The 25,887-nt window shown below is 36.8% G+C and overlaps 1 protein-coding gene across 10 annotated transcripts in view; it reads left to right on the forward strand.

The window, feature by feature from the left end:
* Positions 1-25,887, forward strand: part of plecb (plectin b) — a 188,396-nt gene that overhangs the window by 48,753 nt on the left and 113,756 nt on the right. For 2 of the 10 annotated variants that reach the window (XM_067400229.1, XM_067400245.1), the window contains exon 1: positions 13,252-13,309. The exons of the other annotated variants lie outside the window; for them this stretch is intronic. In XM_067400229.1, the coding sequence (XP_067256330.1) occupies positions 13,267-13,309 (43 nt within the window). In that variant the 5' untranslated portion in view covers positions 13,252-13,266. Of the gene's footprint in view, positions 1-13,251; positions 13,310-25,887 lie in introns of those variants that run through there. 10 annotated transcript variants of the gene reach the window in all.

The following is a 25,887-nucleotide window of genomic DNA, read 5'->3' on the forward strand; positions in this document are numbered from 1 at the left end:
GGCATTCCATGTTTTTGATTAGTCCTTGTGTATTTAAGCCCTCATGTTCTTGGTGTAGTATTGTCTGTGAATCACTGTGGGTGATTTCCTTGTTCTACGTATGTTTTATGCCACGCCACACCAAGTCTTGTGACAATAGTAAATAAAACTGCACTTGCGTTCTTCAAGACTTGCCTTCAGTGGATTACTTTACAGTTTCAGAGTGGTTTGTTAATATATCATTTATCAAAAAAAAAAAAAAAAAAAAAAAATATATATATATATATTATAATATATATATATATATATATATATATATATATATATATATATATATATATATATATATATATATATATATATATATATATATATGCTCCCATATGATAAAATTAGATATCCATATATATATGCTCCCATATGATAAAATTAGATATCCAAAAGCCCCTCTGTAAAATCATTTAACTCTTATCATGCCAACAAAAACCCCTATTATGCCATTTCAGATATTATCTTTCATGTAGTGTGTAATGTAGCTGTTTGTGAATGTAAAAGGTCTGCAAAGTTTCAAAGATCAAATTGCAGATAAATTGAGTTATTGTCTCTCAAAAAAAAGAACCGATTCTGAACTGCCTAAGACGAGTTGTCTGTAATTCCAGCCTTACTTCCTGCACAAAACTGCATAGATTTGTAACAAATTTGAATAATGCCATCCTATGGTCTTCATTGGCTGCTCACGAACAGTGTTGGTGAAGCGCAAAATTAAAACAAATGTAAAATCAGCTCAAGAACAAAATGAATGGAAGTTAAATTGAATATACTGGAGTAGTCATAAATACATTAAACTTAAAGCACATGCAGTGATGGAGTTCCCAGCATTTACTGTGAATGGAGCTGCTCTGAAACGTAAATCATGAGCTGCTATATACACATTTAAATAAATCATAGCCTTTGCTGTGTGATAAGCACACTAAGCTATGTCATGATTTTGTTTTCTGTTCGATTGACAGATGCTTTGCCAAAGCAATGGTGCAAAAGACATCATTAATGATATTTTAGGTTCAATACGAAATCGTGGCAGGACAGATTAATTAATGCGGGAAACACTGATTCATCATTGTAATTAAAACACAAATAGATATTTGACATAGAGTGCAATAAAGCAGGATTATTAATCAATGTAAAATGGCTATTACTCACCTGTATGTGCAGTCTTAAAGGGGGACTCAGTGATATTTCAAATCCACTGTTTGAAAGTTAGTTGGGCCGAGTCCAACAACAAACGTCTAACCAATCAGCATTAGGGGGCGTGTAACGGTTGAGGAGAGAGAACGAGCATGAGGGAGATTTGAAAATAAAAAAACAACAACTGCAGAATGAGAAATGGGACACAATACAAAACAGCTTAAAAGAATATCACTGGAATTAAGGTTTATGCCTGGGCAAGCACTTTAGGACCCGTTTTATATTAGAAAAGCTTTCCAGCGCTAAGAGGGCTAAGAGGGAAAGCCTGGAAACTGCTTTGATCCCACTTATGTGAGTAACACTGGGTTTTGATTGTCTGGAGCTGCTGTGCTGTTTTACTCTTGTGTACTGTATGTTCATCTTTTGTGCTTCCTTTTCGTTCGTACGCTTTATTTTTTGTGAAGCATCTTGTTGTGCATCAGCTGTGATAAACAGAACATCCACTCTCATTGCATGTGTAACATTGAGAGTTGTTACAGATAAACTATCGCACACTGACGACTGCTAGAGAATGCAGTGTTTAGCGTCATTGGTAGTGCATTCGCCGGGTTCGAGTCCGACTCAGAGCAGGGTGGTTAGAATTGGAGTGTGAGTTTTGGAGGCGGAGCAATGAAGTGAGGGGTGTGTTTGTTTGGGTTGATTTCAAATATCAATAAATGTCCAACAGCGTAGTTCAAGTACCACTTACTGCACCTTTTAAATTTGTGCTTGGATTCTTTGATTTTATCTTTTGGTTTGCATATATTTCATACAAAAGTATAAACTTTTCTAGATTAATGTGAAATATCAAGCCACCCATCCTTTACGTAATCATCAGACTATCTCTTCTCAATTAAAGCCGCAATAGGCATGATATAACAAAAGATGGTGGTAATGCACAATTTTAGTTTGTGATCTAGTAAGAAGACACTGTTTGCTTTAATACATTGCAGGTTTGTCAAAACTAAAGACGGAATGTAGTAAACATTCCAGTCTGAAAATTTCGTCCTATCTCCACCCCTAAACCTAAACCTTCCCAAATTTATCCCTGAAATCAGAGGGAAGTGATTGTTGAATAACACTGATGTAGAAGCATCTAACCCTGGTTGTAAGCCTGACAATACTGACTTGGTTCTGGACGACAAACAGGCTCGGTGCAGGACGATAAAACAGGCATTGTGCGGCTGCGGCTGTGGCTTTGGCGTTGTGATGGGCTCGGGCTCTGTGTCTACAGTGGGCTCAGGCATTTCTTCTGTGATGGGCAAGTAATGCCTCTGGCCACGAAGGATCCTCCTCACTCTCACCGATAGTGAAGGGGGATCCACACCCAGTTGACGAATTCCCTGGAATCTCACTCAAGGGCTGTCGCTAGGCAGAAATGACTTCATCTCTGCATTAAACCCTGCTCAAGAATGTACAGGGACTATCGTCTTCATAATGCACAAGATGAGCCAGATCTAAAAAATTCTTTGTGTGCTCCTCAGGGAACAATCCCCCTGGGAGAGGATGAGAATCCAAACAGCTGCTAGATCCATGTATCACGGTCTGTTATTCTGTTCCACTGGGTTGAAGCAAAGGTGAAAAGGAAGCAGGATCTAGTCGCAGCAGAATATATTTAATGGTAAAATCAGGGCTTAAAGTTTTCCAGCACCGTGTCGGATCTCCGGCGTGCTGTGTTTGGCTGCAGGAAAAAAATGAGTGACCTACATTTAAAAAAAATATATATATATTTTTATTACGTTCAAGTTCATAAGTTCGCCTACCAATGGGAGATTAGAGGAACACAGCTTTCACTCTCAACCAAACTAACATTGCTAGCCAATCAGAAGTTGAACGGGGCAGGTCTTGGAAAATGTGCAATTGAGAGAACTCAGGGGGAGATCGAGGTGAAAAGCACAATAAACCTCAAAAGAATCAAAAATGGGCTACTTTCCCATAAACTAGAGTGAGACCATAGATGTCTCTCGAGCTGTCGCAATCTTTCCTGGTGCTCTGTGGCGTGACAGATTGCTGTATCGCACATGTGAACCGTTCATCTCTTCCGCTTTACTAGATACAACACAAAATAAACATGAATGAACATCCTCAGGTATGTTGAAAGATACAGTACAACTTACCGAAATCCGTATCATGCCACATGGAATCGATCAATCAGTTTCAACCGCGGAAAGGCGTCAATAAAATAGCTTGTAAAATGTCACATTTACCTCAGAAAAGCCCTTCAATGTCCAAAAACTCATTAGTCAGCTACAAAAATGAACTTGGAGATTAGCATTTTGCACTATATAGGCTATTGCATATTCATTTGTATTTGTACTTAACATGTGCTTCAATGATTATATAAATCTGTTTTATGACGGCCACCATTTAAATGTTTAGGCCTAATGTTACATAAAAAACTAGTAGAAACATAATTGTCATTAATTTTATTATAACGTTATTATAAAAACTTAATTTATATGTACAGTAGGTAGTCAACCAAATTAATCCTTTCACTGTCGCCCCTCCCGCAGTGGCAAAATGGGGACGTGCGATGACGTCACCCTCATGGCCGATTTTTGGTGTGTGCAGGATAAAGATATGGTCCCCCTGATGTCCAAGAGGGATACCTGCTGCAGATTAGAGGATTACATTAACTTCGCTCTGTGGGTGAACGGGTCCCTTCAGCCCCTCGAATTCTCCTCTAAAACCATTCAGTTGTGTGGATAAGCCTCAGGTTTTCCGGGCTCCAGCGTCACCCAGGAAATTGGATCACCCAGCTTTGCCCTCAGCTGATCCAGTCTCTCCATCTCGGTCTGTTGACCTTTCAGTTGCATCTTGGCTCCTTCCCTCCCTTGGCTCCACCAGATGCCATTGTCCTTACGGCTCTACTGGGCTCCCTTTTCCCTCTGGCTCTGCCTTGGTCAGACGTCACCCTGCCTGCATCACAGACTTACAAGCCATCCGCTGCGCTCCATCTCTCCACCCCTTCAGCTCCACTAGGCTCCTCCTTCCCACCGGCTTCGCCTCATTCCTCAAGCACACCTTGGATGCTCGTTTCTGTGGCTCCGTCTTGGTCCCCAAGACCATCTTTGTCGCCCGGTCCCATCTGTTCTCCATCTGCACCTAGCGCTCCTCCTCTATAAGCTCCATCTCTGTCAGTTGTCCCCCGGGTGTCATCAGCCAAGTCTCCACCATGGCTCCTCCTTCCGTCACCACCTGGCTCCTACTCCTATCCTCTCGCCATCATTGCCACCCTGGTTCCTTCCACTGGAGCTTCATCCTTTATTGGCCTCTCGTCCACCTCCCAAGCCCCCGCCCTCCCTTCTCGGTTGGACTTTTATGGCACGAAAATGCGTTTTCCTGGGATGGATCCAGCCTTCTGTCAAAGTTATACTTAGTTTTGGTTTAATTTTCATTGTATTCAGTTTCTTGTTGTGTCTGCCTTTTATCTAGTTAGTTTTCAGTGTCCTGCCACTTGTTTGTCTCCTTGGTTATTTATTAATTAGATCACACCTATTTGTATTCAGTTTCATTATTTTGTGTTTATAAGCCCTTCATTTCCTTGTCTGGTGATGTTTGTGTTCAATGCACACTGATGCTTGGATTCATCTGTTGTTTTTTTAACTACTGCTACTCTCTTCATCTTCTTCTTGGACAACCAGTGACGGTTTCCCATTTAAATATATAATATTATATATTTTTTTCCTGTGATTCAAATAAATTGCTGAATAAAATTTGCTAAATAAAATCATTCACTTCTTACAAACACATTTGAATGGTAGTGCAATCTGAGAGAAGAACAAGGTTTTGTGGTGTACTTGTGTGTGTCGAGTAATGAATCAGAGGTGAAGATCTTGAACTCTATTATGATAGATGGTTTCATTGTGTGTGGACTGAACCAATGCCAGAAGAACTGTTGTAAAAGTGAGATAAGCAGCTGTTTCTGCTGAGATAAGCTGTAGTTGGCAGGATTACTTGAACTTTCACTCAGAACTTTATTTAGATATCCGTAGTTAGCCATCTAAAGACAGTTTGATGATATATATATATATATATATATGAAGAGTTTGGTTCCAAAACGCTATAAATCCATTTTGATTAATTTGAGTAAAAAGGTGTTTTCTTTACCAAGAAATTGGCAAAATGAAAACCACTCTTTTCTGTTTCAAACTTTCACATAGCATCTTTTGGTTATAAAAACATTAAAAATTCAAATCTAGATTTTGATTTTCAAAGGTTTATTATAAAAATTTATTATTTTTTCCCCAAAATGCAATAAATGCATGACACGTTTTTTTGTTTTGATTTTTTTTTTTTCAAAATGCACTTAATCCATCAATATAAAAGTTATTTTTCATATTGAAAGTAAGTTAATTCACATATATGACAGCCTCTGAACTTTGTCAATACTAATCGTATGTACATGCATTTGACTAAAAATACATTCATTCGTCGCTCCCAAAATGAATTCAACGAGTCATCTTGTTAATCTTATAAATGAATTATGTCTCTGTTTGTCATTACCGATCAAGGCGTATCTGGCGTCACCGCATGGTTAAAATAAACAGTTCAGTTTAGGGAGCGTGATAGAAGTTTGATGCTGTCGTGAAACAAGCAACAGCCGGCATTTTTCCTCCTCCCGACTCGAGTGCCTCGCCTTCTTAATCTCCTCACGTAAATGATTTCGATGGCTTGCGTTTCTTCCCCACCGCAGAAAGCACCACAGGTTCAGCAATGTTCATCGAAATTATTCATTTTTCTGTTTTTGTTGATCACAAAGTACAAAGTAGATAAAGGATGCGGGGTGTATTCAGAGCGCCGCCATTACTGTTTACAGTGCATGGAATGGTGCGCTGTGATTGGTTGAGCGGATATATCGCGTTCTGCAGAGAAGGGAGACTGGCGTTTGTCGCGTTTTGGAAAGAAAGGGAGAAAACATGACAGAATAACACAACGGATATCGCATTTTGCGCAAAATTAATAAATGACTTTTCAATACCGACCAGATACAATACTGATTTTGGCGGAAACTCAAATTTTTTGAAAATGGCGTTTATCGCGTTTTGGAACCAAACTCTTCATATATATATATAATGTAACTGACGTCATTTGTTGTTTCTTCAGTGTTCATCTTTATCAGTGAGGTGATTTGGATTTGACACGTTCAGACTGAAAGACGACTAACACGTTGTCATTTGACTGTGTGAGCACAGCCTCTAGTGGACTGTTTCCACCATAACAGCAGCAAAACATGAGGGGAACCTTTTTATACTTTCATTGCAGATGTCTGTGTGCGTCACTGTCCGAACTAATGAAGCCCCTGCTCATGTGGAACTTGCCCTTGACCTCGTCTCTGATTCTGTGTTTGTTTCGCATCTCACGTCAGCACCTCAAAACACAAAGGAAACCTGTGAGTGTTCCTCTTTCCTCCATTCCCAGCATTCCTCAACAGGAAGAAATGGTCTTTCATGGCCTGGGTTTCCCCAACACATGTGTGTGTGTGAGGGCTGTCACTGTCATTAATGGTGTTTTAAGTGGTTTGAACTCTGAGAAACCTACTGAGCTTAAATGTTCCACAAATTGGTGTCACAAGAATATTGAGAATGTGCCACTTTTGCAGCTTGATTGCAGTGAAAATGTTTTTTTTTTAGTAATATGTTAAAAATTTGATTTGATGATGATAATATGACCCCTTTAAAAAAATGTCTTAAAATCACAGTGAAAGGAAGTAGTGACAGATCTTTTTCAATAATGTACTTCAGAGTGTAACAGATTAATGTAGTGCAGTGGTTATATGCATTGATTGTTGATGTGGGTGTGGCACTCAAAAGTGTATGCAGATGAACGTGAGCTAGCAGGGGTGGGGTTTAAGTGGAATAAATGATGGAGAAATCCTGCATATGTTACCAGGGAAAAATCTGACATTTAACTGGAATATCCAGTTATGATGTTTGATTAAACAATTACAAGGTCAAAACATTTTTAGGGGGATCCCTTTTCATTTTTGGGCTCTTCTAGAATTGGTTCTCATGCTTTAATGGTCAAAAAACATTGTTTCGTCATTACTAACATAGTTCAACGATTCTGTGTTTCCTGAAACCGTAGTTCAAACGAACATTCACAAACTGCATCACAAACTTGTGTGGTTCGAACGACAGATCACCAGCTGTGGTTAGAAGCATAGTTTCTTGTTTTATGACATGTAGACTTGATAAATTATGTTGAGCAAAATAAGCAAGCTGACTTTAAGTACAATCTATATCTTATTTCAAATATATACAGATGTCATTTACATATTTTAGTTTGTCAAGAGATTTTTCATTGTACTATAGTTTTGAAGCAGCAAGTTAGGTCGTTATATGCTAAACGCACCCTTCAGAAACACTGACACTGATATAGAGAATAACTCCCACTGGAGTGACTTTATATGCTTTGCAGACCTGTTTCATGCTCAAAAAGCAACATTGCACACAAAAGAAAGATGAACATGTGGATGGATCAATTGTTCACAATAAGATAACACACTTTTAGAAAATATATTGGATGAATTTCCATTTCATCCTGACTTTAAAGAAAAATGCTGATGTAAATTTTAAATGGAAAAATAAACAAAAAATAGAGCACTAAAAGAGAAAACACGTGGATATCCTGTCAGGTGTTTGTGGGTGAATTTGGAACAGTAACAATGGGCCAAAACAATGACAAGTGATTAGAGGAGATCCTGAGGCAAAAGGTCCCAGTGCCCAGTGTGCACGCACACACGCCTACGCCTATATTACTAACGGGACTATCACTCTACACTGGCCAAGAGGGGACCAGTGTTTCTGGTTATTTTGAAGAAACAAAAATGACATAGAATTTTCATTTTTGGGTGAACTAACCCTTTAAAAGAAAATTTTGTGTCATATATTACTCACCCTCATGTCGTTCCACACCTGTAAGACCTTTGTTAATCTTCGAAACACAAATTAAGATATTTTAGTTGAAATCCGATGGCTCAGTGAGGCCTGCATAGCCAGCAATGAAATTTCCTCTCTCAAGATCCATTAATGTACTAAAAACATATTTAAATCAGTTCATGTGAGTACAGTGTTTAAATATTAATATTATAAAGCGACGAGAATATTTTTGGTGCGGCAAAAAAAACAAAATAACGACTTGTATAGTGATGGCCGATTTCAAAACACTGCTTCTGGAAGCATCGGAGCACAAATGAATCAGCGTGTCGAATCTGCTGTTCAGAGCGCCAAAGTCACGTGATTTCAGCAGTTTGGCAGTTTGACATGATCCGAATCATAATACGACACGCTGATTCATTTGTGCTCCGATGCTTCCTGAAGCAGTGTTTTGAAATCGGCCATCACTATACAAGTCGTTATTTTGTTGTTCTGGCGCACCAAAAATATTCTTGTCACTTTATAATATTAATATTAAACCACTGTACTCACATGAACTGATTTAAATATGTTTTTGGTACATTAATGGATCTTGAGAGAGGAAATGTCATTGCTGGCTATGGAGGCCTCACTGAGCCATCGGATTTCAACAAAAATATCTTAATTTGTGTTCCGAAGATTAACAAAGGTCTTGCGGGTGTGGAACGGCATGAGAGTGAGTAATAAATGACAGAATTTTCGTTTTTGGGTGAACTAACCCTTTTAAGGTCTTTTTTTCATTATATAACTTAAAATAAGCGTTTATTTTATTTTTTTAAAACATGCCAAGAGGGGACCTGCAACTCTGAACGATGTCTACCTATCCAACAGGGGACCTCCATCGCCTGCAATGGAGCTGTGTGTGTGAACAGTGAACTGGCAGTGAAGTCATTATGTAACTTATAATTATATGTAAATTATATGGTAAACGCACACACACGCCTACGCGAGTATATATGTAAATATAATTATATAATGTTCACACAGACATCAGGGATCACAGTAGGCATACACATACACAACATACAAAAAAAGCAAAACAAAACAATGACCAAATTGTTGGTGAATATGTAACGACACCATGGTCCCGTTAGATAGATAGACAAGAACGCACACACAAGCGTATGGTTATTTCTCTACTGTTCATCCTGTGCCTCGTCTGCTCAGATATGGGTGTGTTTGAATAGCACTACTTCTGTTCACGGTCCATAGATAGAAATGGTCTCTCAATGGAGTCCATAGCACAAACAACCAGATCAGCAGTGTTTAGATGCACTTGTGGAATTGGGTGACCTCAGAGGGATGGAATGTTTTCAGGACGTCCGTAGTGCTGCTTTTGGACGGCACTGACACAAGAGACTGATGGTACCGCTCTGTGATCAAGTACACCTAGTCAAACAACTTCTACTGGTGTCTGTGGCTCCTCTTGTACATAGAGGATTCTTACATTCATTCAATGCACATTATTGAAACGCAAGCAGAATGAATTTCTAAGTTAATCACTCTCAAAATCATTTATACATCAATTATTGCATTCAGATCAGTAGAAGAATGTGTGCACAGATGGATTAACTGATTTACACATTTGTTCTGCTGGTTAGAACTGCATGATTTAGGGGAAACATCTAATTGTGATTTACTTTTTTATTTTTTTTATTTTATTTATTTCAGTTGTGACTTTAAAATGCAGTTTTTCTAAGCTTTCAGTCTGTGGATAGTGCAGAGTAATTTTCTCTTGAAAAAAGAATATTATTAAGAAGTTAGTAATATTACCAATAAGATTCTGCAGAGATCTTCAAGTTTGCAGCGTTTGCTACTGATGTACTTTTAGCAGGTATCACATTAATGCTCAGAGCATTTCAGTATTTGAAAGTGAAATCCTGCATAATTGTCCTGAGTTAGAGGTGGAGCAGCATTGAATGGTCTGGGAGCGGTTCTGTTGTTTGCAGTGGTTGTGTAAAGGCCTGGCAGTTGAGCTGCCATCTCTTTAGGGTCATGTTTACTTCTGACTACTTGTGCTCATGTTGTACGATAGATCAGATTGCCTCATGCTTACAGCTTCAGAACGATCACTGAGAGTCTGTGCTGCTGCTGCTGCTGTATTCATGTATGTGGCGTCTCAGCCAATCGGTGTAGTGGGCAATTGGGATCTAGAAGCATTTAAAAGTTGAAGATGATGTTTTCCTAAATAACGTAATATCAATGAGCATATCTTCTGAGACTGCTCACACCAGAATCCAGTTGTCTGCTGGGATTGTAATGAACACACCCTTAATTTAATATAATATAATATAATATAATATAATATAATATAATATAATATAATATAATATAATATAATATAATATAATATAATATAATATAAATAAAACTATGTTTCTCGGCTGGATGAAGCAAACCAGCTTCTTGCTATGAAAGTTTTGATGGATGAGGATTGTAATCAAAGTAAAGATGATTGCGGTGACGTACAGGAGTTGTACATTAAGCACGCGTGAGTCTGTTATATTGATGGGCAAACAAATCGTGTATGAGCACTCCCTCTCGACTCACTGATCGCACATTGTATTTATGCACAGACACATATCAGTACATTCACACTGTTTTCACACACATTCAGGATAATGTTTGGATTTGTGTATGTTGCTGTGTACTTTAGTATATATGCAGGTCAAGGCGGCTGTTTTAGGACCTTTTTTTTTTTTGGCATCTCCATACGGTCCTGTTCAGTATCACAACTTGACTTGTCTAAAATGTAAACAAGCTCTTTGCTGTTGCACATACTATACACCTTGAATTCTGAAACTTTTTTACTGTGAATTTAAAAAAAAAAAATGTATGGGTGCTTTGGTGTACATAAACCAAATACCCAAATATTGTTTCATATAATTCATACATTTAATTTAAACTTACAATATTTGGTTATTTAAACTTACCTTGAAAAAAGCTTAAAAATACAATTTGAATTCAATCTGATGGTTTACCGTGCTGGATATAGGCAATGATGGACGTGTTAAACAAGATGGTGTATGCTTAATTTCACGATAAGTTGTGATCAATCGCAATTTTAAAAAAAATCAATCTACTGACAGCCTTAATAAATAAATAAATAAATAAATATACAATATGTATATTTATTATGGCTGTATATTTTTATATATATATATATATATATATATATATATATATATATATATATATATATATATATATATATATATATATATATATATATATATATATATATATATATATATATAAGTACCATACATATACCAGAGACTTATGGTGTATTTTCTTTGTTCTTCTTCCAGTTATACACAATCAGAGTCAAGACTTTCATCCAGACCATCATACTATTCAAAAAGCAGCTAGTATACATCAAAACTCTCTTATATGAGTTTTCTATTTGTGTATATTCCAGCTCTGCTCACTCTGGATTTTCATCAAATAACTTCATGAGGTGGATGCCAGGATGATTTTACACACTATTGAAGGATTTTACATGTTTACAGGATGCTGATGTTTTTCCTATCCTATCTGCTCTAACTGTGTGTGTGTGTGTGTGTGTGTGTGTGTGTGTGTGTGTGTGTTATAGGGGACAAAATGTCCCCACAAAGATGGTAATATTTTTCATCCCCTTGAGGAGAACAACTTCTAGATCATGAAAATGCAGACAATTTTCTGTGATGGGTATAGGGTTGGGGTTAGGGGATATAATATATAGTTTTTACAGCATAAAAAATCATTATGACTATGGAATGTACCCATAAAGCATGGAAAACATATGAAACAAACGTGTGTGTATGTTAATTTGCTGGGTCTAAATGTGATTTACTCTGAACACAGGAAGCTCAGTCCTGGCCAGACTCATTGTCTGTAAGTTTTGGCACATTCCCAGATCATTAATCCTGGACAGGAGAGAGAAAGTTAACACACACTCTCACTAACTTTTTTTGTCTCCTTTCTGTGTAGAGAAATGGACATCATCATGAATTACACCTCATCAATACATGATATATATTATTCAAAGAGTGGGAAAACAAATGTTTGAAAACGGCTTTGTGATGTGACAGTGTTGTGGTTTCAATACATTTAAACTGAAATATGGGTAGTTCAAATGAAATAACTCTCAAACTCATGTGCAGCTTTTTGATTCACAGTAAATACCTTTTGTTATTGGCCAGTAACTGTTTTATTGAGTTTGAAGTAAACCATCCTGAGAATGTGCTTGTCTTTGTGGGATGTTTATTTTTGTTATGTCCAAGGGATGAGCTCTGATTCTCTCTACAGGAGTTGAACAGTTGAAAAATGCTTTCACTGATCTGCGTTTGATCTCTAGGCCTAAAAAAAGACTATAGTGAGTATATTTGAGAATCAGGTAATAGAACTTAATGACACAAATCATTAGTATTAATTATTATAGAAATGTTTTTTGATGTTTTATTTCAATAAATTAGTCAAACTTTATAATAGATTTATTAAATTGCAAGAGTCTTTTAAAATCATCTACACTACCATAAAGTTTGGCGTCGGTAAGATTTTAAATATTTTTGAAAGAAGTCTCTTCCGCTCACCAAGGCTGCATTTATTAGATTTTTTTAATTTTTTTATTACAATTTAAATTAATGGTTTTCTATTGTGATATATTTTAAAATGTTAATTTATTTCTGTGATCAAAGCTGAATTTTCAGCACCATTAATCCTTCAGAAATCATTCTAATATGCTGATTTGCTGCTCAAGAATTATCAACATGGAAAACTTTTTTTTTTTTTTTTGTTTTTTTTTTTGTGGAAACCATGTCCATAGAGCTTGTTGCTCATTGCTTTGATCGCTAATATATGCATGCAGCAGTGCAGGGATTGGCCGGGCCTTCATGAATATGAAAGCTGGCTCAGGCAGGATGCTCACAGTTCAGGGCTGAGTTTGGTCAAAGGAATGGGCGGCACATGGACAGATTCCAGTGCAGGGAGAGAGTGTGGGCGTGTATGTATGTGAGGAAGAGGAGGAATAAGACCAAAGGCCGACCGCATGACCTCAAGCCAAAAGACTGAAGAAAAGACAGAGACAGAGAGAACTGTGTTATCTGGCAGCAGGTGCTCGAGGACAGACCTGAGAGAAACACCTGAAGAAATTCACCATCCAGTCATGACTTCCAGATCCATTCAGCTTGAGATTGCGACTCTAAAAGGTACAGCCACTCCGGTCTGATCAATCTTTGCTCTGTTCTTTTCTGAGTCTGAAACTCTTCAGTCTGAAGTGTTTGAGATTCTTTTTCTAGGAGAATAGTGAAAGTAGTTTGGGAGGTCAAGTGAAGGATTAATTCATAAGTAGACTTCATTTGCTGTCAGGTACGGTGCTGAATGTTTTGTTGGTAATGCTGTAAAAGATAAGCAAGAGAAATGTTGACATTGTTTTGGCTGGGCAGGGAGGGGCGTCCAGCTGAGGCATTGTTTTCAGAGTGACCGGAAGTTCAGACAGACGGTCCTTCTCAATATGTGTGTTTGTGTGGCTTAACTTAACTATACTTTGTGGACAAAGCTGTCCCCAGAGATCAACTAATTATGACAACTATGGAGCCCCTAAAGGGTCATGGTGATGGTAAAAAAAAGGAAGAAAAAAATTATTTAAATGCTTTTGTGTAGTCCTGCAAAACGTCTAGAGTTATGTATGTAACCCCGGTTCCCTGAGAGGCTGCTGATGCTGTGGGGACGTGCCCTCGCGGATGCCATTCAATGTCATTCGCTTCAGCATATAAGAAAGGTGAATATTGTACATATATATATACTGAAAACACCTCATCAGAATTGTATTGTTTAAATTACAGGTCTGCATTCCCGCGGGAACCTCCGACCCAGTCGGATTTCTTGTGTCGCGCGATAAAATCTTCGAATAGAGGTCGGTAACTCTGCTGTACTTTGGATGTGAGCGGGCGCTCTGACAATAGCATAGGCCGTTCCCAACATCCTTTGACAACAGCGCATCAAACGCAGCGGGTGTGCCTCATACGTCCTGAAAAGTGAAGCTGCGGGCTCTTTGATCGCCCCCTGGTGGCTGGATGCAGAACAGGTCATAAACCTCGCCCTCCCCATTCAAACGAACGGGAATGAGTCAAAACATAAAAATAAATTATGCTTCAAATAAAATTTTCTGAAAGATGGTTCTGGTCATTTAATGTAGTTGTTATCACGCTGATATATATTCAATTGTTCGTTTTTGTGATTAAGTTTGATTTTAGCTACCAATATGATGCTATAGAAACGGGGCGTATCGTTATGATTGACAGTTGATTGACAGCTTCTCTGTGGACTGTCGTAGCTTCGAGGTGACATTGAAGATATATAACTGTTAATTTTCAATTTCTGTGTTAACACCGACAAAATGAGCTGTTCAGCAGTAAACTGTACTAACCGACCTACAGGATCTGACGGATCACTATTAATAAATGTTATTAGTTAAGATAACACGCCTAACGTTAGCCATGACAGGAAAAACAGGTGATATTTATCTGGCAGTTACTTATTATTTTTATGGATCATAAAATAATAATTAGCAGGACAAAACTAATGATAGCCTACTCTAATTACAGCAATCGATCTCCTGTAACGTTAGTTCAAACCCTTGATTTAAAATGGCAGGACTGTTTCTGACATTTTAGAGTTGTTTCTAGTGGCATATTATATTGAGTTTATCTATTGAATTTGCGGTTTTAAAAATATTATTGCTCTAGAAACAGAATAGCCTATTATTTTATAGGTAGAATTTTAAATTATAATTTAAAATTAATTAATTTTATAATTTATATATAATTTATATAGCCTGTATAATTTATATAGCCTATTTAAAATACATTAATGATGACATAGTCGTCTGGGTGGAAGTTTGATGCCGCGACTCTGAACAGCAGGCTTCACAGACTATAGTTAAGCAAATCACCTTACTTTTCAGGGTAAGGAGTGGGCCCAACCTCAGTTTAGACCGCCACCATTTTCCTAAATAATATCCACAAGTGCCAGGCTCATCCTGATGCTAGCCATCACCTACTTTTATTTACTCTCCTCCCCAGGAACTGGTTCCTGGAAAGGGCACAGACTATTTAGGAGGAGCTGAAAGGGATAAAAAAGGGGAAAGAGCTTGGCGCTCAGCTTTTTGTGCTGCCTTAAAATTTTAAGTTTAGTCAACTTGAAAAGTGAAGTGACAATTTAGATATATTTAAGTTGACTAAACTTAAAATTTTAAGGCAGCATGAACACTTATTTTTTTAAAGTTAAAACAACAGTGTATTTTTTTTTCTTTACAGTGTATTATGGTTTCACTTTGCTCCCAGTTCCTCAGAAGGAGAGCTAGTTAAAATGTGAAGCAGCACAACTGTTTTCAACATTGATGATGATAATAAGAAATGTTACCTGAGCAGCAGATCAGCATATTAGAATGATTTCTGAAGGATCTTGTGACACTGAAGACTGGAGTAATGATGCTGAAAATTCAGCTTTGATCAAGGAGTAAATCTCATTTTAAAATATATTTGCATAGAAAAGAGTTATTTTATAATATTTCAAAATATTACGGTTTTGACTGTATTGTTTGATGAAATGAGTGAGCAGAAGAGACTTCTTTCAAAAAAAAAAAAAAATTGTAATGTTTTTCAAACTTTTGACAGGTGCTGTAATAGTTTGTTTCACATTGTCACTGTCCTTTCTGAACTCATACATGCTCTGGGTTACCAGGTTGGATTGATATCGTCACAAATCCTGGCATTCACCTCCCTTTGGAGTATGTGAGGATTTTCACGATATTTGCCTCATCCTACAAGCTTACGTGAAAAAGATTTATCACTCGTTTGGTTTATTCTTGTCCTTTCAGCTCATGTTAGAGCGTCTCAGAGAACAGCCAGAATCAGGCTGTGTGAAACCATCACGTCACAGTGAAACTTTCAGTTTTCTCTCAGCAGACATTCATTATAGTCCGTCTGTGAATACTCGACCCTCACTGTGAATGTCTTCTTGCATATTAAGTCACGTCATAGTGCTAAGTTTAACCATGACGGCACAGTCCACATGCTTAGAAGTCAACTCTGTGCCTTTTCCCACTGCAATATGCAAAATAGGGGAAATTTAGGCCAACCCTCTCAGATGCATTCACCAATCATGTGTGAAGACATCTTACAAAATGTAGGTAGAAAGTCTGTTTCATTCAATATTTATGCTACTGTTCAAAAGTTTGGGGTCTGTGAGAATTATTATTATTTTTTAAAAAAAAAGAATTTTATACTTTTATTCAGCAAGGAAACAATAAATTGTGACATTACACATGCCATTAAGGACATTTATAAGGTTGAAAACGTTTTCTATTTCAAATAAATGCTGTTCTTTTGAACTTTATCAAAGAACCCTGAAATAATATATATATATATATTATAAAGCAGCACAACTGTTTTCAACATTGATAATAATCAGAAATAATTCTTGAGCAGCAAATCAGAGTATTAGAATGATTTCTGAAGGATCATGTGACACTGAAGACTGGAGTAATGATGCTGAATTCAGCTTTTAATCACAGGAATAAATAACATTTTAAAATATATTCACATAGAAAACTTTGAACTCTGAATTGTTGATCAAATAAATGCAGCCTTGTTGAGCATAAGAAACGTTTTTGCAAAAAAAAAAAAAAAAAACATTTCGATGGCATACTAGTGTAGAGGAAGTTGCAGTGATTACAGAAGAAAAACATACGGGTCTCTATGGATATTGAGCTGAAGATATTTATGGATCAACTCTTTGGTTTATTTTGTTTCTGAACCCTCAGTAATATATCTACAGTGATGTCTATAAAGTTTCACAGGGCATTGCTCATTCTCACACACACACACACACACACACACACACACATACTTGTTTTTGTGAAATGTGGGGACATTCCATAGGCGTAATGGTTTTTATACTGTACAAACCGTATTTTCTATCCCCCTACACTACCCCTAACCCTAAACCTAACCCTCACAGGAAACTGTGCACACTTTTACTTTGTCACAAAAACTCATTCTGTGTGATTTATAAGCCTTTTGAAAAGTGGGGACATGCTGAATGTCCTCATATTTCACCTCTTTTTGTAATACCCATGTCATACCCATGTCATTATACACATTTGTGTCCTGATATTTCACAAAAACAAGTACACACACACACACACACACACATCTCTCGTCATTGGCACTGACGCACACTGACAGACATAGCTGGGGCTCGGGAGGGAATCCCAAGGCTTTCCTGTACATATATGCACTAGGAAGTCCACATTCTTTCACGTCCTGTTCAGCTCTCCCCTGAGCTACACATTTCATTGGCTGTGCTCAGCCCTGTTTTCCACAGCTGTCAGGATCACTGATGAAGGCCACAAGGATGATTGCATGGATTCATGTGTTGCTCCAAAAGATGTATTATGCTCTGCCTAAAAGCTAATGGCAAAGCATCATTTTTTCAAAACTTCCATTTTGTCAGACAAACTCTAGAGGCTGATTGAACTTTTAAATGTACAAAAAGATAGCTTTATTTACATTATATAACACTAATTTTTAGTCGATTTAGTACAAGCAACTTAACTGTGAATGTTCAGTTTGAAGTGTTTTTCATTATTTTTTATTATAAAAGTTGTGTTATGTCTCAAGTCATCGTTAGAGTGATTAGTGTTCTCTTCAGTGAAGTTTCTTCCATTTAAGCTAGTGTATTCAACTTGTTTGGAAACAGAATATTAAAGTTGTTCTATATAACCAATGCACAAGTTAGACAATCAAAGAAAGTTATATTAATGTTAATGTCAATGTTCAGCTTAAAGGTGCCCTAGAATTAAAAATTGAATTTATCTTGGCATAGTTGAATAACAAGAGTTCAGTACATGGAAATGACTTACAGTGAGTCTCAAACTCCATTGTTTCCTCCTCCTTATATAAATCTCATTTATAAAAATCTCACAAATCTCAGAAGAAGAGGCGAATCTCAACATAACACAGACTGTTATGTAACAGTCGGGATCATTAATATGTACGCCCCCAATATTTGCATATGCCAGCCCATGTTCAAGGCATCAGACAAGGGCAGCCAGCAGGGGCGGACTGGCCGTCGGGAGCACCGGGTGGCCTGATGGTTATTCTGGCCTGCCGGCTGCCGCTGTGCTGTCGATCACACTGACGTGTATGCAACTGCGAATTAATTGACGCACTTATGAATCTACGAATCAGGCGATCGCGGAGTGAAAATGACACCACATGACCCAACATCAGCGAAGCGCTGCATAATTGGCTATATACAGAGGCAGGCTTTATCTTGAAAAATAGTGCAAAAAATGGAGCGTAAACGCAAAGGAGGAGCAGAGAGGGAACGCATAAAAATGAGAAAAGCCCTGGCTACAGACGCAGCAAGTTGCTGCAAAATCCCAGCCATGTTCGCCGGTAAGGGAACAGGTCTGTCAGAATTACATTTACATAATATTTACCAAGGGTGGGGAAAAAAATCGATCCGTTCGGTTCTCCACACTCGGTTCGGCACGCGCTCGGACCGCTGTTCTACTTAAATCTGACGAAGCATCTGTAATATGGTTTAATATAAATAACACGTAAAACAATCAGGGTTCAGTTAATATATGTTTCTGTTGATGGATGAACATTCTGGGTTCCCAGACATTACAACAACAGTGATGAAAAAAATAAAATAAAACCGTGGACAAACCATTCACTCTTGTTAAATACGAACACTGTATCAGTGCATTCTCTTAAAGTGACAGTCTTTATATTAATTGAACAGCAACAACGAAGAAATCACTCACTGCTCTTGATTAAAAAGCTTTTGTAACTTTAATAAAGAATAATCTTTAATGTATAGTCCAAAATGCAATGCTGTTTTACATTATTACTTTATTCAATTTCAGTACCTACAAACTAATGCCAGACCTCCCTAAAAAAAAAACTGAAGTCAGTTTATTTTATTTGTATCTTTAATCTATTATATTTAATTGTGCTGTTTTTTTTGTAGTTAGAATATTCTAAATAATATGAGAAAATATATATATATATATATATATATATATATATATATATATATATATATATATATATATATATATATATATATATATATATATATATATATATATTTGAAAGTATAGTTTTTCCATAAATATAGCAACAACGGTACCGAAACCGTGACTCTAAAACTATGAAACAAACCGAACCGTTTGTTTTGTGTTTGTATTGTTTTTGTTTGTGTTTCTGATACTTTTGATATACTTGAGTTGAGCATTGGAAATATATAAAATACAAATATTTTAACATGTGAATATGTATCTTTTATTATCCCTTCTTAAAATGTGTAAGCCAATTTTATATTTGTCTTTGGTGTGGTATAGATGGTCTATTCCTAGTGAGTTTTTGAGGGTTTATTTATTTATCCATTCATATTATGAATGGTAGTCTACCTGTTACATCAACTAACAGGGTTACCCTATAAGTTTAGCAGGCTGGTGGACATATGAATTTGGTGGTGGTGACTGCAGCAGCAGAGGTGGCCTGGGGTGGAGTCAAATTCCCGGCCTGATTTACTGTCCCAGTCCGCCACTGGCAGCCAGTATTAACGTCTGGATGTGCACAGCTGAATCATCAGACTAGGTAAGCAAGCAAGAACAATAGCGAAAAATGGCAGATGGAGCAATAATAGCTGACATGATCCATGATGACATGATATTTTTAGTGATATTTGTAAATTGTCTTTCTGAATGTTTCGTTAGCATGTTGCTAATGTACTGTTAAATGTGGTTAAAGTTACCATCGTTTCTTACTGTATTCACGGAGACAAGAACCGTCGTTATTTTCATTATTAAACACTTGCAGTCTGTATAATTCATAAACACAACTTCATTCTTTATAAATCTCTCCAACAGTGTAGCATTAGCCGTTAGCCATGGAGCACAGCCTCAAATGAATTCAGAATCAAATGTAAACATCCAAATAAATACAATACCATTTGTATTTATTTGGGTATAAGGGCGATTTCAGACATAGCCAACGCTCTAATTAGTTCCTGTCTCTATGATGCCCCTCCTTCTCAAAAAGCACAATTTGCTCTGATTGGTCGGCTGGATCATTGTGTTGTGATTGGTCAAGTGCTTCGAGCGTGTTTAGGAAATGTAGTATAAACTTACCATAACCGCGAGTTTCAACACACTACTAACTAAGTCAACCAGGCCCCGCCCCCTTTATTCTGCGTATTGGGTGGGAATTATTTAAATGAGGAATATTGTGACGTGTTTGTTCCTGGAATTAAACTCAAGACTACAATGGAGACGTTTCAGTGAGTTGAGAAACGGTGACACTGATATAGAGAAGAGCTCCCGCTGGAGGGGCTGCAGAGCTTTTTCCTGCTCAAACAGCAGCATTACCGTGCCGAGCTCACCAAACCCTGACTCCTTTGTTGATTAGACTCTCTGGTGGTCTTGGAACTGAAGCACAAAATCTCTTTCCTTGGTAAACAAGTAATGAGGTAGTGCAGGCTCTCTTGGACTGGCGCTGTACCTGTGGTTAGTATTCAGCGCGTATGAGTTGGCAAGCTGTACTTGGCACCAAAGTTTGTGCAAGGAGTCGTGCCAGCTTCAAATGGCACACAAACTGACATTAGTCTCATATGTCTTTATTTGTTCTCTTGTCCAGTGGCCTAGTTGTGTTTTTTCATTTGTTGTTATTCAGGTGCAGATCCTTGCACCAGATTGAGATGAATTTTAGATCTTTAAGGTGAACTGATTTAATATTCTACTCAGCCCAGAGAGCGAATGCTGTTCTAACCAGGTGTGATGGAATAAAACAACAAGTGACAATGGCTAACTCTTGCATGCAATTTTATATTTTTTATTGTCATATCCAGCCACAAACACAACTAAAAATGAATGACAGGATAGTTGATCAGGTTTTTTGTTGCATCACACTGGACAACTCCAATCACTTTTTTTTTAATTTTGATGTTGAGTTAGTGATGATGCAGTTTAATCTGTCAGTAAGTAATAAAGAGCCAGAAACTTTTCTTTTTAGTGGTTTTCAGTTAAATCGCCGCCCTCTTCTGCTCAAACACAGCACATTCCCAGAAGCAGCAGCGGTAGAGAACAGTTTAAAGCACATCTAAAGCTCATTTTCGTACACATGCATGTGTGTGTGTGTTTGTGAGTATTCCTTCATATGTGTGTGAGCATGTGCTTGTGTGTGTTTAGTCTGTTGACTCTGAGCTCAAAGAGGTTCATAACAAAGGCAGGAAGACAGCATGGAGTCCATGTGAAGATTTACAGATGTGTTTACTTGTGTGGAATCTGTTCTTTCCAGATGAAAGGCCGACTGTTAGGAGTGTCACAGGCAGTTAGACTCTTGTACCTTTGTGAGATTCTTGGTGTTCTGTTATAGTGGATCTTGTTACAGGTGTATACTGTACATTACTGTTCAAAAGTTTGGGGTCGGTAAGATTTAATTATTTATTTATTTTTTTAGAAGAACTAATTTTATTCATCAAAGATGCATTAAGTTGATCAAAACTGAAAGTAAAGACCTTTATAATGTTACAAAAGATTTCTATTTCAAATAAATGTTGTTGTTTTGAACTTTCTATTCATCAAAGAATCCAGAAAATAAAAATGTATCACTGTTTCTACAAAAATATGAAGCAGCACAATGGATTTCAACATTGATAATAATAGTAAATGTTTCTTGAGCAGCAAATCATCATATTACAATGATTTCTGAAGGATCATGTGACACCAAAGCTGAATTTTCAGCATCATTACTCCAGTCTTCAATCACAGAAATAAATTACATTTTACAAATAATTCACATAGAAATCAGCTATTTTAAATTGTAATAATATTTCACAATATTACTGTTTTTACTGTATTTTTTATCAAATAAATGCAGCCTTGGTGAGCAGAAGAGACTTTCAAAAACATTAAAAATTGTACTTACTGCAAACTTTATAAAATACAGCTGTCAGACATTTTTACAGTAACTAGTCACTACAGTGTTCATCCATTTTTTTAAAAAAGGGCTCAGTTGTTTGTAATTCTAAATTTCTAAAGTTTGAAAGTGTTTTATTGGCACGGAAATTTTCACTCTTGTTTAAACCTCAAAAATGAAAATTCTGTCATCATTCACTTGCATTTTTCATTTGCATTGAAAAGAGCTGCACAGAAATGAAGCAGAATTTTTCTTGTGTTCCATGTACTAAAAAACGGTTTGGAAAATAGCTAAGAGATCACTATATTTTTATTTTTAATTTAGTTATTCCTTTTAAAGTGCTTTCTTGCCACCTTTACATTTACTTTGTTGTCAAAGTTCACTTATTATGAGGCTCCAATCCTTCTAAATATTTGTTGTATGGAAACCTACAGTTGAATATGTCAGTCTTGAATATATTATATTGTTAATGTGACATCTGTAAATCACACTAAAATATACAGACACACAAAAACATTTCTTAGACGTGATCAGCAATGCTCTACAGAGTCATTCATTTTTTTCTTACTGAGTTTGTAATCCGTAGTAAACTGCTTATTCACAAGTAATGTAAGGCTTAGATTATAGCTCTGCATTCAGGGAAAGTAACAATTAAAGCTGCATTAACAAGTACTTTGTGAAAAGAGCCAGCTTTTGAAGGGAAACAGTGCAGTACTTTAACTAGTGAGTATGAGCTGTTCTAGCAGTATTGGGGTCTGTTTTTACCTCTTTCTCATTGTTTCTGGATGTTCATTGGATGGGACAGGAATTTCTAGCCCATTAAAGTGTCTGGCGCTGCTCCAGTGGTGCAGGCTGGGAATTAATGAAGCAGAGACACACTTTAAACTATGAGTTTTCCAACAAGCCCTCTTATTTGTTTTTCTCATTTTGATTTATGAATCTGCCAACAGCTAATTATCAGAGGTTCTCACTCTCTCACACATGACTGCAGGGATTCAAATTCTCCGTCGCTATAATGGATTTCCTTCAAATGGATTGCAGAGTGGCGTGTATGAGATCAGTGCAGATATCGGGCTTGGGGTAAAAAATGCCAACAAAATGCCCCCTAAATTCAAGATACAGGGGCAAAAAATTAAGCACAACTCGTGCACAATTAAGCTAAATCGATTCCTGATTAAAGTCGCAAAATGTGAAAGTGAATGAAAAGTATTGATTGCTCACATTGCATCAAAGCTTTTTGCAGCATTGAGACTTGCAACAAATCAAACACGTTTCTATTGAGCGTAATGAATGCAATGGCCAATCAGAGGCATTTGAAAAGCATTCTAGAAACGTTTACACAAGATGGTTGATTATTTGTATGACTTCAAAGTGTCAAACACTGCAAAAAGTAGTACAGTTTTATATTGAAAACAGCCCTAAAATTATGCAAGCTGGCTGATGTAAAACATTGTATTCCCGTAAAACGCTATTGGTCTTAAAATGACAATTAAAAAGTTTTCATCCATAAGAACTGTTTTGTGACTGTGTTCAGTTATGTATTAGTTCAGATTTGTGAGGCCACACATGCTGTAAAGGGGAGAGTTTGTCAAGCAGTGTTTTGTTCAGTGTTACTCCATTAGTCACTCTGTTGCTGATACAGATCTGTCTGGATTCTCAGCAACAGACAGGCAAGATTAATCACCAGCATATCTATTCTTTAAACTAGTTCCCCTTCCATGGCATGTTTGACATTATTGATGATTTGAGGGTGAAATATACATTTTAATATTTTACCTTAATCACGCCATTGCTTTGTTTAAAAGAAGAAGTTTTGATAAAATTTCATGTTTAGATGTTTGTTTTCAATTTTTTTATGGAGGCCACTCAGTATTCATTTGCCAAGTTGATAATTAAAAAAAACAGTTAATGAGGAAATTAATGACTAAAATATATATATATATATATATATATATATATATATATATATATAAAAAAAAGATCAATAAATGAAGAAAAAATACACTGCCATTCAAAGGTTTTTTTTTTTTTTTTTTATGTTTTTGAAAGAAGTCTGCTGCTCATCAAGGCTGCATTATTTGATCAAATATACTGTAAAAACATTAACCTTGTGAAATATTATTGCAATTTAAACTGTTTTTGTGAATATATTTTAAAATGTTATTTATTCCTGTGATCAAAGCTGAATTTTCAGCATCATTACTCCAGTCTTCAGTGTCACATGATCCTTCAGAAATCATTCTAATATGATGATTTGCATTTCTGCTTATTATCAATGTTGAAAACAGTTGTTATGCTTCAAATTTTATATTTCAGGATTCTTTGATGAATAGAAAGTTCAAAAGAACAACATTTATTGGAAATGGAAATCTTTTGTAACATATCCTTAGAGTAGTAATTTCCTTAAAAATTCTTTTGAACGTTTGTGTAAACAAATCTTCAGTTATTGAGCTATTATTAGCCATTATAAGTAAAACCAGTTATTTTTAAAGCAATATTATGTTTAATACAAATGAAGTTCTATGTGCCGATTACCAACTACAGTAATGAACTAACTATGAGAGTCTGTGATTTGCACCGTGGTAAATGTTAAAATCTTTTTTTTCTATCTGTTATTGCTTTCCCAGGCATGTGCTGGCATCCAATCTGCTTTCATTCATGTAACAGAAGCTGCCGTTGGTCAGTGCTGATTATGATGGTAGTAAAGTTGTGTTTATTGGTTTATTAAAATGATTATGCCATCGGCTGTAAAACTCTTTATTCATTCCTCTGATAATGTTACTCAATTACAGGGTTAATGATCTATGTCTTATTTCTTTATAGTCTCTATCTCCCTCACAACACCTGTTGTGTATCTTAAATCAGCGATGTTAGAAAACCGTTAAACAGTCATTATTGTATAATTATGTATAATGTGACGCAGAAATGACCGGTCTGAGCTTTCACTGTGTGTAATGGCTCTCAGCTATCATTATTGGCTGCGTGTGAGATGGGATATGCACTCTCCTTTAAACCAATTAGATTTCAACAAAAGACGCAGAGCTGGAGTGGAAGTTTATTGCTGATACACCCTCTTTCTACAAAGAAACTCTCAGCCACTGGTTGTGTGGGAATATCTGGACTCACCTGGGTGGGAGGGGGGACGCTTTCAACCTGTAGCTCTGGAAAACGACACGCGGTAGAACGTGAGACAGAGAAGTGAGCGAGGAAAACTGAGCATTCAACTATAGGAGCGAAGGAAGTCATTAAAACACTGGAATACTGTTCCTCTTCACCGCACTGCATGATGGATCTGTACTGCTCCAATAAAGGTAGGAGACGGTCGTGTTCGGAGGAATAACAGGGCAGACTGAGAGGGTGGAACATTAGAGAGCAGGTGTAAGACGTTCACTGGATAGTGAACTACAGCAGCTGCTCATGTGTGCGTCATATGAGAGTCATGGTGAACTGGATTGGCTTTGGTTTCTAGCAAATCCAATGAAAGATACTTTCATTGGCTAGACTGACTATAGTACAGTAACTTAATTCATCAACACCCCAGCGGCAGTATACTGCAAGATAATAGTGTTAAATTGATATCTGTAGTGCATGAAGTTAATAAAGATATATTAGTTCTGTTGAAACCATAGAAACCATAAGGGCTCATTTTAAATAAAAAATAAATTACATTTAAAATTCTAATTAGATAAGAAGGCACGTTGGGATGCGTAGGGCTCCACTTGGGTAGATAGTAAGGTAATTGGTTTTAGATTAAAGGGGTGGTTGATTATGATTTAACTTTTTTAACTTTA

This window comes from Chanodichthys erythropterus, chromosome 2 (assembly GCF_024489055.1).
Source record: "Chanodichthys erythropterus isolate Z2021 chromosome 2, ASM2448905v1, whole genome shotgun sequence".
NCBI classification, from domain to species: domain Eukaryota; kingdom Metazoa; phylum Chordata; class Actinopteri; order Cypriniformes; family Xenocyprididae; genus Chanodichthys; species Chanodichthys erythropterus.